The 15,463-nt window shown below is 38.5% G+C and overlaps 1 protein-coding gene across 1 annotated transcript in view; it reads left to right on the top strand.

The window, feature by feature from the left end:
- LOC124776430 (zinc finger protein 879-like) overlaps positions 1–15,165 on the top strand; it is a 375,801-nt gene extending 360,636 nt beyond the window's left edge. Inside the window, exons 9-10 of the mRNA XM_047251425.1 lie at positions 9,559–10,178; positions 12,726–15,165. Coding sequence (XP_047107381.1) covers positions 9,559–10,170 — 612 coding nt within the window. The 3' untranslated portion in view covers positions 10,171–10,178; positions 12,726–15,165. The remainder of the gene's footprint in view (positions 1–9,558; positions 10,179–12,725) is intronic.
- Positions 15,166–15,463: the final 298 nt, after the last annotated feature.

The raw sequence follows: 15,463 nt of genomic DNA, 5'->3' as shown, positions 1-15,463 counted from the left end.
AATCTGGCCCCTGTTTTTCAATTCCCATAGCCCCAGCAGACTCTATGGATTGATGTTATTTTTCCACTGTGTTTTGTTTTGCCTTTAATCTAGTACACTCGCTTATTCCCACAACACCCCACACTTCACAAACAATCAAAGGTCAGTAGTAGCTCACCCGGCATCGGTGGAAGGCGGCGTAGGCACCAGTGTATGGCGGCGTCAGTGTTGATGGATGGCGGCATCAGTTTTTGTGGATGGCTGCATCGGCGTTGGTGTGATGTGACATCGGCGTTGATGTACGGTGGCGCTGGCGTTGGTGTGATGCGACGTCGGCGTTTGTAGACGGCAGCGGCGGTGATTTGAGACTAACTGCAGCGTTGTGCGATTTTCTTGATTCCCTTAATCATTTACCCTTTATCAACATGATATTTGTGAATAAGTATCATGGAATCGCTCTTCAGCCTCACTGTTATCAGTTGCTGTGGCAACTCCCAACTGTTTTCATGGACTTACTTGTTGAAGAATGCTGGTTCTGCTTTCTTGCAGCGCCGGTGTCTTCTGCTAGCACCAGACGTTTCTCCAAAGATTTCACTGCTAGGAAGGGGAAATTTTCACTCTCTCGCTCTCTTTCTTCTTATTTAAAAAATATGCTCCTCTTGGAATATCATTCAATGCACCAAAACATATTTATTTCCACTTTGTACAAAAAAACAACTAAACTATATGACATAAGCCCACACATTACCGGGCACCCAGAATCAGTTAATTACACATTTTTGAACAAAATTAATACATAAGCTTTTATCGTGGCTGACTATCCACATCCAGTCCACGTACTCTCAACAGCAGTTCAACATCTAATAAACAGTCACTATTTCGAGTCTCTCCATTTGTTTTTTAACAATATAATGCTACATTACTATTTGTAGCCGGCCACAGAGCTTCCGGGCCGTATTTGCTTATTCTTGGCAGTTTGCACTGAACACTGGCCAGCACCGACGAATTATCTCCCTTCCAGTTTCGCCTGCACAAACAATAAATGGGTGCAGTATCCCATGCTCATCCTTACGCCCTGCTTTAAAATCGTGTGTTCGAAACGGCTGGAATACAAGTGTCTCCAGACTTTCGTAAAATTCTAGGGGCACTATATTAGGAACCAGGTTTTGATTTGTAATACATATCCAAGGGCAGATGTGGACTCTGATCACAATCTATTGGCTATGAACTGTAGACTAAAACTGAAGAAACTTGAAAAAGGTGTGAATTTAAGGAGATGGGACCTGGATAAATTGAAAGAACCAGAGGTTATAGAGTTTCAGAGAGAGCATTAAGGAACGATTGACAAGAACAGGGGAAGGAAATACAGTAGAAGAAGAATGGGTAGCTTTGAGAGATGAAATACTGAAGACAGCACAGGATCAAGTAGGTAAAAAGACAAGGGCTAGTATAAATCCTTGGATAACAGAAGAAATATTGAATTTAATTGATGAAAGGAGAAGCAGTAAATGAAGCAGGCAAAAAGGAATACAAATGTCTCAAAAATGCGATCAACAGGAAGTGCAAAATGGCTAAGCAGGAATGGTTAGAGGACAAATGTAAGGATGTAGAGGCATATGTCACTAGGGGTAAGATAGATACTGCCTTCAGGAAAATTAAAGAGACCTTTGGAGAAAAGAGAACCACTTGCACGAATATCAAGACCTCAGATGGAAACCCAGTTCTAAGCAAAGAAGGGAAAGCAGAAAGGTGGAAGGAGTATATAGAGGGTCTATACAAGGGCAATGTACTTGAGGACAATGTTATGGAAATGGAAGAGAATGTAGATGAAGATGAAATGGGAGATAGGATACTGCTTGAAGAGTTTGACAGAGCACTGAAAGACCTAAGTCGAAACAAGGCCCTAGCAGTAGATAACATTCCATTAGAACTACTGATAGCCTTGGGAATGCCATCCCTGACAAAACTCTACCATCTAGTGAGCAAGATTTATCAGACAGGTGAAATACCCTGAGACTTCAAGAAGAATATAGTAGTTCCAATCCCAAAGAAAGCAGGTGTTGACAGATGTGAAAATTATCGAGCTATCAGTTTAATAAGTTACAGCTGCAAAATACTAACACGATTTCTTTACAGACGAATGGAAAAACTGGCAGAAGGCAACCTCGGGGAAGATTAGTTTGGATTCCATAGAAATGTTGAACACGTGAGATAATACTGACCCTATGACTTATCTTAGAAGATAGATTAAGGAAAGACAAACCTACTTTTCTAGCATTTGTAGAATTAGAGAAAACTTTTGACAATATTGATTGAAATACTCTCTTTCAAATTATGAAGGTGGCAGGGGTGAAATATAGGAAATGAAAGGCTATTTACAATTTGTACAGAAACCAGATGGCAGTTATAAGAGTCGAGGGGCATGAAAGGGAAGCAGCGGTTGGGAAGGGAGTGAGACAGGGTTGTAGCCTATCTCTGATGTTATTCAATCTGTATAATGAGCAAGCAGTAAAGGAAACAAAAGAAAAATTTGGAGTAGGAATTAAAATCCATGGAGAAAAAATATAAACTTCAAGGTTTGCCAAAGACATTGTAATTTGTCAGAGACAGCAAAGGACCTGGAAGAGCAGTTGAACGGAATGGACAGTGTCTTGAAAGGAGGATATAAGATGAACATCAAGAAAAGCAAAATGAGGATAATAGAATGTAATCGAATTAAAAGTTGAATTAAATCGTGTGATGCTGACGAATTAGATTGGGAAATGAGATACTTAAAGTAGTAGATGAGTTTCTCTATTTGGAGGGCAAAATAACTGATGATGGTTGTTACAGAGAGCATATAAAATGTAGACTGGCAATGGCAAGGAAAGTGTTTCTGAAGAAGAGAAAAATGTTAACATCGAGTATAGATTTAAATGTCAAGAAGTCGTTTATGAAAGTATTTGTGTGGAGTGTAGCCATGTATGGAAGTGAAACATGGACGATAAATAGTTTGGACAAGAAGAGAATAGAAGCTTTCAAAGTGTGGTGCTACAGAAGAATGCTGAAGATTATATGGGTAGATCACATAACTAATGAGGAGGTACTGAATGGAATTGGGAAGAAGAATGGATTGTTTGGTAGGACATGTTCTGGGGCATCAAGGGATCACCAGTTTAGTATTGGAGGGCAAAAAATTGTAGAGGGGGACCAAGAGGTGAATACACTAAGCAGATTCAGAAGGATGTAGGTTGCAGTAGGTTCTGGGAGATGGAGAAGCTTGCCACAGGATAGAGTAGCATGGAGAGCTGCACCAAACCAGTCTCTGGACTGAAGACCACCACCACCACCACCACCACCAACAACAACAACAACAACAACAACACTGGCTGACAAGGGGAATGATATGGTCATCGTCAGTGTAACTGATTATCCTAGCTAACTGAGTCTATTGCAGGAAACTGCAGACACAAGATTCTTAAATGAGATGCCACATTGTCAGTGAGCTGGAAGACAGGGAAGCTGTTAACGAACTCTCGCCTCTCTGACGAACTTGTGAAGAATTTGAGGCCAAGTGCTCCTAGGGCACCCAGGTTGTGTATGATCTGCCTAAAATACACAAATATGGTGTACCACTCAGTTGTGGGTGGTGTCAGCTTTCGTACATACACTGTGACAAAGTATTTATCTAAGTTAATAGCACCAATTGTCGGCTACTGCAGTACCACATTAAAAATCTATGAGGTCCTGTTTATGAAAGTACCAATAAAAGAAACATTAAGACTTTTGGCTTCTCACCTGAAATCTTAAAATTATCCCAGTGCAACCTGAGGACCACATATTTTTATGTAGTGGAAGTTACAGGTATTATGCAATGACCAATGGAACAACCGTGGGTTGACCACTGTTTCCTCCTCTGTCCATCCTGCTTCTTCAGATGTGGTATCAATGTGTTTTTAATCTGACCACATGGCATTGAGGCGCTGCAGTAGTTCATTGACCATATCCACATCTGCATACATACTCCACAAGCCACTTTGTGGTGCATGGCAGTGGGTACCCTGTTACCAGTACTAGTCATTTTCTTTTGTGTCCCACTTCAAATAGAACAAGAGAAATTACTGTCTCTATGCTTCCATACAAGCCCTGATCCCTCTAATTGTATCTGTGTTCCTCATACAAACTGTATGTTGCCAGCAGTGGAGTTGTTCTGCAGTCAGCCTCGAATGACAGTTCTCTAAATTTTCTCAATATTGCGGCTAGGGGGAAAAAAAATGCCTTCCCTTCAAAGTGTCTCCATAATACTTGCATGCTGTTTGAACCTACCAGTAACAAATATGACAAATATAGCAGCCCACCTCTAAATGGCCTTGATGTCTTCCTTTAATCCCACCTGGTGTGATCCCGAACACTCGAACAATACTCAACAATGACTCACACTTCTGTCCTAATGTGGTCTTAATTGAGGATGAACCACACTTTCCAAAAATTTTCCCAATAAATTGAAGTCAACCATTTGCCTTCCCTGCTGAAATGATCATATGGCATTGATGGCTGGGAGTCCCCACCTGTGGCAGTTCGGCCGCCGAGTTGCAAGTCCTTTCAGTTGATGCCACACTGGGTGACTTGCATGTCGATGATGATGATGATGATGATGATGATGATAATGATAACACACACCCAGTCCATGAGCAGAGAGAATCTCTGACCTGGCAGGGAATTTAACTCTGTCCCACTGCACAGCAATCAGAAGCGCTGACCATTCAGATAGAGAGACGAGCGCATTCCCTACTGCTATCCTTACATGCTCATTCCATTTTATATTGCTCTACAATGTTATGCCTAGATAGTTAATTGATGTGACTGTGTCAAGCAGCACACTACCAATGCTGTATTCAAATGTTATGGGTTTGATTTTCTTACTCATCTCTATTAACTTTCATTGTTCTGCATTTCGAGCTAGCTGCCATTTATCACATCAGCTACAAATTTTATCTAAGTCATTTTGTATCCTCCTATAATCACTCAACGACTACACTTTCCCGTACACCACAGCATCATCAGCACAAATTGCTGCTCACCCTGTTGGCCATATCATTTATGTATATAGGAAGTAACAGCTGTCCTATCACACTTTCCTGGGGCACTCCTGAAAATACCCTTGTCTCTGATGAACACTCACTGTTAAGGACAACATACTGAGTTCTGGTACTTAAGAAGTCTTTGAACCTCTCACATATCTGGGAACCTATTCTGTATTCCCATACCTTTGGTAACAGTCACCAGTGTGGCACCATGTCAGTTACTTTAGGAAAATATAGGAATATGGAATCCATCTGTTCCCTTCATCCATAGAAACCGTGCTGATTTATGGGCAGAAGCTCACCCTTCTAAAAGATATTTATTATATTCGAGCAGAGAATATATTCAAGGATTCAGCAGCAAGATGTTCAGGATATTGGTTTGTGAGTTTGTGGGCCTGTTCTTTTACTCTTCCCATATACAGAAGTCACTTGGGACTTTGTGTTGGGCAAGAGATTCATCATAAATGCAAGCTACATAAGGGGCCAATGCTGTAGAGTACTCTTCGTAAAACTGAGTTGGGATTCCATGCAGACCTGATGACTCTTTCAATAGTTCCTCTATGTCAGGGCTGCTCAGAACTATGTCATCCATAGGGGACGCTGTGCGCCTGTCAAATTACGGTATGTTTGTACAATTCTCCTGCACGAAAGATTTCTTAACTTTATACTGTCATCATTTGCACTTTCTCTTTTGAACCAATAGTGCAACAGCCTTTGTTTCATCATTTTTTGAATTTCGCTGTTAAACCAAATTAGGTCTTTTCCATCCTTAATCCACATACTTATCCAGAGTATGATTTACAGGCCACTTGCCCATAATTCCTTGGCAACCATTGTAGTGGAACTAAATGAGATCAATTCATCATTGTCTGTCTGCACTTTCTAACAGATATACTGCCCTAGCCTTCTTGATAGGTTTATTAACTGTAGTAACCAAAGTCACCATGATGACATGGTCACTAACCCATGTCTCTACACTGATGCCGTCGATTAAGTCGGGCCATTGTGTAGCTACAACCTCTAAAATACTTTCATTGCGTGTGGGCTGTCGAGCTAATTGCTCGAGGCAGTTTGTAGAGAAGATGTGCATTGAAACATAGGTTTTATAAGAGGGTTAAATGTGAAGGAATGACGGCCATGTGACCAAACGTAAGATTTATCACAGAAATAGAGGACAGAAAGTTACCTTCTGAGATGTGTCGGTCGAACAGAAAGTAGATGGATGACTCGGCCTTTCTGTATATTGAGAACCAATGCTTACAGACCTGTATTGCAATGGGTGTAGTTTTCACTATACAGCTCAGAAGAGTGCAATGTTGAACATCCCAACACACAGAGCCAGGACTACATCAGACAAGGTGCACCTTGTCTCCAAGATAAATCATCTGATGACAGTTTTCTGAAGGAGCATCTTCTCAGTTTGCGATATTAGGGCAAGGTCGTCAAGAAAACCGAGGTGCGATGCTGTTCAACAAAGCCGGGAGGACCGACATGTAGCACAGCTTCCGTTCTGCTGTTCGACAACTAGTAAGATGAGGAGAGTCCTAAATAGGCGAGGCATCGGATCGGTATATCGGACACCCAGAAAAATTGAGGAAATGTTGCGACCTATTAAAGACGAGCTCAGGATTTGTAAAAATTAAGTGTTTGTTCTAATGCCTACCTGCTATTAATCTACCTTCCTGTGATATCGTTAGGTAAGGTAACAGTTTCTTCCGAAGAAGGCACCCCTAGTTGGCATTGAAAACTAGTTAAAGAATTTTAAATTCTATTAGCAACATTTTAAATTCTATTAGCAACCGGTTGGCTGGAAATTTGTGACATTGATAAACTCAGCCTTAGAGTACCAGGGATGTTTGGCAGCAGTTACAAGGGGTAGTCTTCCAGACTGTTGCCAATAACTGTGATGAACATCACTGTCACCTGAAGTAAAGGAATTTTGAAAAATCAGTAGTGGGTAAGTACTGTCTGATAAATAAACATAAGAATATGTTCGAACATACGAAAATCCTGCTCAAGCTTGTGATAAAAACTTAAATAAAAACATCAGCTGTGCACTTATCAATGCATTGAAGCTTGCACGTGATAAAAAAAAAAAAAAGAGTACAGAGGAAGAATTTTTGTAGTTTACCACTCTGTGCACTCTGTGTGAATGGTGGCACTGCAAGTAATTGTGTACAGAGAGCACAAACATAATCTGTGGGTGAAGAGGGCACCACGTCAGTTGGCAATATTTCTGTGATGTCATCATGGTATAATGCAGCTGACAAATCAGATGCCATCATTTGGACATGTAGGTGGGAGCCTCTTCAGACACAAACAATACTATAAGAAGAACAGAAATAATGCTAAGGAAAGTACACCAGGAACACTGGGATAGGTTTATTTCTAATATTGAACACGATATCCACGGAAGACGACAAATGGCATATAAGGTTTTAAAAACCTTAAATGCCACATAAAGAGAGAAGAGACAACAGCGAATTGTGGTACGATCGTACAGCACGAGAAAGTGAAATTGAAAACTAGATGAGGAAGGATTAGATGAAATACAGTGTGACGAATTAACGTCTGCACTAACGTCACTTAAGAATAGAAAAGGAACAGGAAAAGATGGCATTAATGCTGAATTATTAAAATATGGAGGAATGACGCTATACCGACAACTGCTACGTCTCTTCAATGGAGAAGAGTATTCCCGAAGACTGGAAAACAGCTAGAGTGATATCAGTTTTTAAAAAAGGAGATAAAAGCCTATGCAGTAATTATAGAAGAATAAGTTTACTGGACTCGGCATATGAGGTGTGTGCTAAGATTTTAAATACGAGACTAAAAACATAGCAGAAGCAGTACTGCATGAGGAACAAATGGGTTTTTAGGAAAGGGCGCTCCACAATAGGTGCAGTTTTTACTATACAGCAAATAATAGAAAAACGGAGACAGTATAATAAAGCGACACACGTTGCTTTTATTGACTTTAAAAAAGCTTTTGACAGTGTCAATAGACAGAAACTTTGGGAAATAGAGACAAATCGTGGATATCCGAAGCATGTAGTAATTGCGATAAAAAGTTTATATCGAGACACAAATATCACTCTAGATCTCAATGGTAAAACAACTAATGAGGTACCGACTAACGAAGGAGTACGACAAGGCTGTTGCATCTCTCCAACTTTGTTCGACGTCTACATTAATGAAATAATACATATATGGAAATCAGAATATCAGAAAGGCATCTACTTAGACCGGAACATTCTTTTAAATAATTTACTATATGCTGATGATGCAGTGGTCCTAGCACATAAGGAAGATGACCTTCATAAAGGAATCTACTTGCTAAAACAAATAAGTGCAAAATTTAACATGGAAATTTCAAAACAAAAAACTAAGACAATGCCCTTCATGGGGAAAGAACCAATTAGAACCAAAATATTAATAGATCAGAAGATTTTAGAGCAAGTAAACCATTTCAGTTTCCTCAGGTGTGAAATGACATGTGGCTACAGCAGAGCTATTGAAATTAAGCTTAGTAAATTCAGTCGAGTATGTGGAACAATCGACAGGAACCTAAAAAACAAACTGGGAAAGACACTCAAATTAAATTTTACGAAACTGTTGCAGTTCCCACACTGCTCTGTGGAAGTGAGACGTGGGTGATTACCAAGAAGCAAAGAAATCGGTTTCAGGCACAAGAAATGAAATTCTTTAGAGCTGTTAAAGGTTGCACAAGTGAAGACAGGCTAAGAAATCAAGGTATTAGAGAAGAACTGCAAATCATTAGCCTCAATGATAAAATTCGAGATTACAGAAGAAAATGGAACGAACATCTACAAAGAATGGAGAGTGAGAGACTTCCCTTAAAGGTAAGAAATTATATGTGCCATGGGAGAAGAGACAGAGGAAGACCGTGACAGAGATGAGTACTGTAACAGGCAGTTCCTGCCTAATACCTGAAGAGATGTTGAGATGATGACACAGCCCCTGACAATGATGGTGGAGGCAGTCATCAGAAGCTTACGATTTTATGTAAATTTGACATTGCCAAGGTTACTGAACACTTTTTGTCCAGGTTCTCTGTTGTACTGAAAATGTTGTGGTTAAGGTAAATTAGTATTCCATCGTTTAAAGGAAACAACTTTAAAAATGAAATTACAGTCAAATAACCACCGAAAAAATTCTGTTAACCTCAGGGTCACATGCGCTGACATAAAGAAAAAGTAAATGAGGCCTCATTTCTGAACTATGGGTTCCTTCATCTGGTGAAGCCAAGGAAATAAAGCTATAGCTTGTTGCTTCCCATCATATGCTGTCTATTATGTTTGCCTTGGTGCAGAGTTTTGTGTGCCTTTTTAAAATATGAAATAGGTTTTAGAAAATTTTATTCTCATCTTCCGACATAAGGTAAAATGTGTGGAATATTTAAGTCAAAGACACTATGAACTTAAAAAGTCGAAGGTACTTACACGAATATCCAATGTTTGATACAAATAAAATAATTTTTTTCCTTAATTTACAGGCTCCCACAAACACAATACATAGCAGTATTATGGCACCAGACAGTATGAAGATGTTACCACAGCAAAGTGGTAGTGTGATGACGTCGACAGCTGTCGTTTCTGCCGTGCCACCACCTGCGTCAGTATCTTCTCTTGGTGGTCCGTACAATTTGAGCAGTAATCACACGAATAGTGGTATTGGTGACAGTAGTAGTAATAGTGGTTTAGGACCAACTGGAATGCCAGTAGTACAGGGAGGTGTACTGTACCAGAACCATCCTAATATTGGCACAGGCGTTGCCAAAATGTCTGTTGGAAGTATGTATGGATCACATACTAATACAAACAAAGTGGCGGTGTCAAACGTGTTTCACAATACTGGCAATAGTGATATGAATCACATTGCTGCGAAGATGCCCACAATTGGTAACATGTATCACCATCAGCAGGACGGTAGCCAGGATGCAGTCGATAGAACTTCTACACAGACAAATCTTATGAATTCGTATCATGTTCACTCATATGTGCCAGCTGCATTACCATTAAGCAACATGGGGTATTATATACCGCCTATACACCACACAGATCCTAGCATGGATATGCTGCACAACAGGATGACAACCAACCAGTAAACTTTGAGGTAAGTGTGAAGTATTGTTAATACTTATTTCTGAATTTCATTTTAAATCAGAATAAAGTTTATGTGTAATACATAGACAAAATACAGGTTGTTACAGAGTGATATTTTTAAAATTTGGGAGACTGTAGAGAATGAAATTTGGAACATCTTGATATAAGAAACATATAGTGGGAAATGTGAAATAAAGTTTCTACAGCCACCACTACCTCCTTAAAAATCCAGGCACATCCTATACGAGAAGTTATCGGGTGAGATTCTCGGTGAACACTTAGGCTGGAAATCGTGGAGCTCATTTTATTGGATCACACATCTCACTGGATCAATTGAATTGTGCATAGTATTTGAACTTTCTGGAGAATGCCTTGCCTGACGGTATTCCAGCGCAGTTTGATCATCGAGCCAGGGCTGGTCTCGGGCAGAGAGTAACCAGAAGAGGATTCTCAGTCCCTTGGTCTGTGCACTCACCTGATCTCATCCCTCTTGACTTTTTTTCTGGGCTTTTGTAAAGCCCTTTGTGTACTCATCACCAGTAGGAACACTACCTGAGGTCGTTGAGTATGTCTTTACAGCATTTGATACCATCAGAGGTGAGCACAGAATCCTGCAAAGAGTCAGACAATACATTGTTCCCTGTAGCACATTACGTAACGTAATGAATCCACGGAATCAGTTTACAGTGTTTGATTGTACTTTACTGTCAGTAAACCTTTTTCAGGCTATAATGTTTGAATGTTTCATTTAGCTTACTGAATGCGTACAAAGTGATGTAGAAAATTTATTTCACATTTCCAGCTATAGGTTCCCTACTGCGAAATGTTATGAATTTCATTATCTACAATCTCCCAAATTTCTAAAATGTCATTTTGTACCAGTCTGTATACCTGAAATGAAATTTGCACAGGAAAATACACATTTACCAAACAGATTTAATTTCATTTTCATTTAATGTCTCGAATGGAAATTAATTGTAACACTATAGTAAAATCAATAAAAATGGAACATTTTTGTATATCACTTCTTGCTGGGCGAAAGATGTTTTTATTGTTATATGTGTTTTTGGGTGTTAAGGTAAGTATAAATTTATTAGCGCTTTGTAGAGCAAAACATATTAAGCAGACATTCAAAACTTAGAGTAATAGACCGGAACTTACGTAACAACACATGTAAGTCACCAAATATAAGAATACAGTCAGGCATAGATTCTTTACTAGTGTGCTTCTGGGTGTTCAGCAAAGTTTTTGTTTCCATTTTATTCACGCTATGTCACCCATTGACACAGTCGTCTTTAGGTGCTGCGAGTTGTGCTACTGTGTGTACTGGCTGCCTGGATTCCAACCAGACTGTGTCGATCTCGCACCACTATTTATAGCTGAAATCGACTCCCGATGCCCACTGACCGAACAGTTCCCTGCAGTGGAAGCATACAGTGTGTGGCCAGGCAGTGGGGGGTCAAAAGTGAGATAGAAGGCAGCATTCCTAGGGGAGTAAACTCTACAAAAATCCACGCCCTTCAGCACGGGGGTTAGGTGGGGGGCCAATAACCCCACACTCTAGAAATGTCATATTATGGAGCGACAACAACAGTCTCAGATAATAGATAGGGACATAACAGAACATGACTTCAGCAAAGTCTTACAGAATGGAGTTTAATTTACCGAGTGACTTTAACATGTCACATACAAGATGTGTGGAATATTTTCTTATTTTATTCACGCTATGTCACCCATACTTATTACTTCTCATTTGTGAGGGAGTTATTTGTGAATTATTTGTCATTAGATTAAGCATTAAATTAAAGCTTTTTCTCCAGTTCTACCTGCTTTCTTATCATCAGAATCCTTTTCACTGTCTCAACAGAACTTACCCTGGCTGGCTGGCTGGTACTCACCTATAAATGAAGATGACCTTGCTAAGTCACTTCAATATTATTATGCACTTGAAAATGTGCCCTGCAGGTTTACATATTTTTTTCTCCTTGATAATATCAAACCTCTGCCCGTATAACATTTATAACTGTAAAGTAATCCTGCTGTAGCACACAGTCATTAATTTTTGCCAACTTGTTTGGAAACTATTTTTTATATATCCTCATCATATTAGTAGTAAAGTTAATTTACTGTTTTTTCACTCGGTCACTGTCTGTTCCAACCATTGTGGAAGACCAAGTATTTTTGTATGAAATTAAAGCTAGGGCATACGTAACATACACAGTATTGTCAACAGAAACTAGTCAGTTATCTTACTGGCTGATGAATGTCACTGATGCTACCCGTGCAGTAGCAGTACACATCCCCCCCCCCCTCCCCCCCCACCCCGCCGGCCTCCCGTTTTCCCCCTGCCATAACTCTTCCTTCCTTCTTCTAATCACATCATAATTCCATTCTGTAGTTTTGTATTCTTCAAGATCAATGCAGTGAGTGCTATTGCGTTTCCACCAAAGACTGTACCATTCTGTTATCTAAGAAATAATGAAAAACTTCTAAGTATAATCTTTAAGTGAGCCTCTGAATATATGGACTTGATTTCATGCTCAGTTTCATTTTATAGGTGGCGATGGAACTGCAGTTACAGATGAGACTGGAATGGATTCCTTCAGCACTGTGAAATGGCTGATGTTACTAGAGCTTTGTGTATATCATGAACCTTTAATGTTTTGTTCAAGCGAACAATAAGGTGGTCTGTCATATTTAGTGTGTCTTTTAACATTAAGACACGTTTATTATATTTCCTAAGTGAAATCTCCTAAAAAGCTTTACTATGGTAATAGGAAAGTAATACTTGTGTATATTACACAGTTTATGGTTGTTGTTGCATAGTGCCATACATTTTTATAGATTTACAATACCTGCCAGTCAGAAAGTTTTTACTTAACATATATAATGCTTTTTCTCACATAATTTTTAATATGAGCTGTTGGTGCATCATTGTGTGTCTTCACTACAATGTATGAAATATTAAGACAGTGAAGTTGTAAATATTTTATTTGACCAGAAATAATTTTATATTTATGAATTTTTTTCTCTTCATCTATTTTTCTCACTAAAGTATTTTTAATGTGGCTGCCACATGACACGTTTTTAAAACCGATACTTTTATTTTAATTGAGATAACTCTGTGAAACTTTGTCTAACAATAGTACAAAAAAAAGATTTGTTGCAGTTGCAACTGAACTACAATGTAAGTTTTTTCACTCACTTTACATTTTTTTGTGCCAGAGAAAATAAGATAGTGCTAAGTATTAGATGTTGCATCAGATATTATGTTCCTATTGTACAAAGAGATTTTTTTTAAGGATAATATTTTATAAAGAGGGAAGTACATGGACTAGGATAAGGACAAATACATGTACACCTTGCATGATGGAAAAGGTAGCTTGTGCTATACCGATTGTACAGAACATTTATCATAGTTTAGAAGAGGCAGTTCACTTCTGTTCCCAACATAAATGCATCAGATTTTATTTTATTTTAGAATTAATTCCAAGAAAGAGATTACTGATATTAGTGTCACAGGAGGTCTACAAGGCAACTGAAATAATTTTAAAAGAGATAGGCTGAGATAATGAACAACAATAATGCATAATCATAACTCCAGCTCAGAAGAGTAGAGAATAATCTATCTGCCCCTTTGCAGTGATAATGTTCTGTTGCCTTGAAGCAGCAAGCACTTATTAATATTCACCACATTCTCAGATTTCGAAACAATCATCATGTTAATGCTGGAATTTTACATATTTTGTTCAGTATGTTATATCAGTTTTTCATCACTTCACCCTTTGTATGAGCAGCGATCTTATTGCAAATTTGATTTCAGGGGTGTCTTTAAAGGAGGTGCTGCCATAATTTAAGCAATGCATAATGTGAAATATATGAAAGACTGTTTTTGTCGTTTAAGTAAGACATTTTTTCTGAAAAATTATATTGTAAATAACACAGCGTGAATTATTAATTGTTTTCTAACTTACCATTATTTGATATAAACTATTATTAAAAACAGATTTTTTATGCCTTAAGTGCTTGATTTTTAAATCACGACAGAATTTTTACTTGATTATAGGCATCTCTGATTGATTATGGTAAAGTGATTGTAGGCACTGTTTCCTTGGTGCATTTTTTATGTATGTCAGAAACATTTAACAACAAAATTGTGAGAGACATCTGGAAGAAGTGACGGTGGGAATTGATTATTGTAATTAGGAGTCATCTAAAATCTGATGATTTTTCTTGCTGCAAGAAATGTTAGATTTTCAACATTTAGAGGCATTAACCATCAAAAAACCAAGGCACTCAAGAAATAACCAGTATAGCCACAGGTGCAGGCACAACACAACATAGTAAATTTATCTCCACTCTATGAATTAATAAGGGGTATTGTCACATTCTTAAGCAATTTCAATGTTCTAGTTTCTACAACATTATAACAAAATATTTTGTAGTTTTTTTGTTTAATTTAAGGTGATTTATAAATACACTTATTTTGGGAAACCAAACCTAGTAAGTCCTGCAAATATTGAATTCCACCACCTGGTTGGGCTTTAATTAAAAAAGTCAGTATAGAATTTTTACAAAATCCAGTTAAGGTACTTTTGAACCTAGTGATTCATAACCTATGCAGGTTTTAATGGCCTAATGATATTTCTCATTATAACTGATGTAAATTTGAAAACACTGGTTTAGAATTGACATAGGTTTCTAAATTTTTGTGATTATCTTGTGCTCTTTCCCCCTTATTGTTATGCTGTAACATTGAACACCATTAGAGTCATGGTGAAAAATTTTCAGACTTTCAGCACAGTACAATATTGAAATGTCACAATGTTTTGCACCTCACCTTCTGGCTTTTAATTACTGGCCACTTTACTTGGATACCAACCAGTTGTTTACTGAACCCTCTCAATTAAAAAGCTTGAAACTGTAGTAACAAAATTTTAGGGTGCTTTTCTTTTTATGGCCCCACATAATTTCAGAGAGTAGTTGTTGTTTCGTATGTGTACAGTGATTTTCTCTCTTCCCCCTCCCCCCCCCCTCTCTCTCTCTCTCTCGCTTCACCCCCCCCCCCCCCCAAATTTGGAAACTCTTGGGTAACACATAGTGGCTATCGCAGTTTTTCATTTTTAAAATGTAGAGGTACATTTGCATCACAACAATTTTACCATTTATCTATCTGTCCCTTCCCCCTGCCTCTTAATGGCCACATTGCAGATGTTGGGCGGTCAGATTCTTCCATTGTAATTTGTTTTTAGTCATTTACAGTTTTGTACCATCTTTCTCTCCTTGCTCATAGCT

Source organism: Schistocerca piceifrons, chromosome 2, assembly GCF_021461385.2.
Source record: "Schistocerca piceifrons isolate TAMUIC-IGC-003096 chromosome 2, iqSchPice1.1, whole genome shotgun sequence".
NCBI classification, from domain to species: Eukaryota; Metazoa; Arthropoda; class Insecta; order Orthoptera; family Acrididae; genus Schistocerca; species Schistocerca piceifrons.
This window is presented reverse-complemented; position numbering and strand designations above follow the sequence as displayed.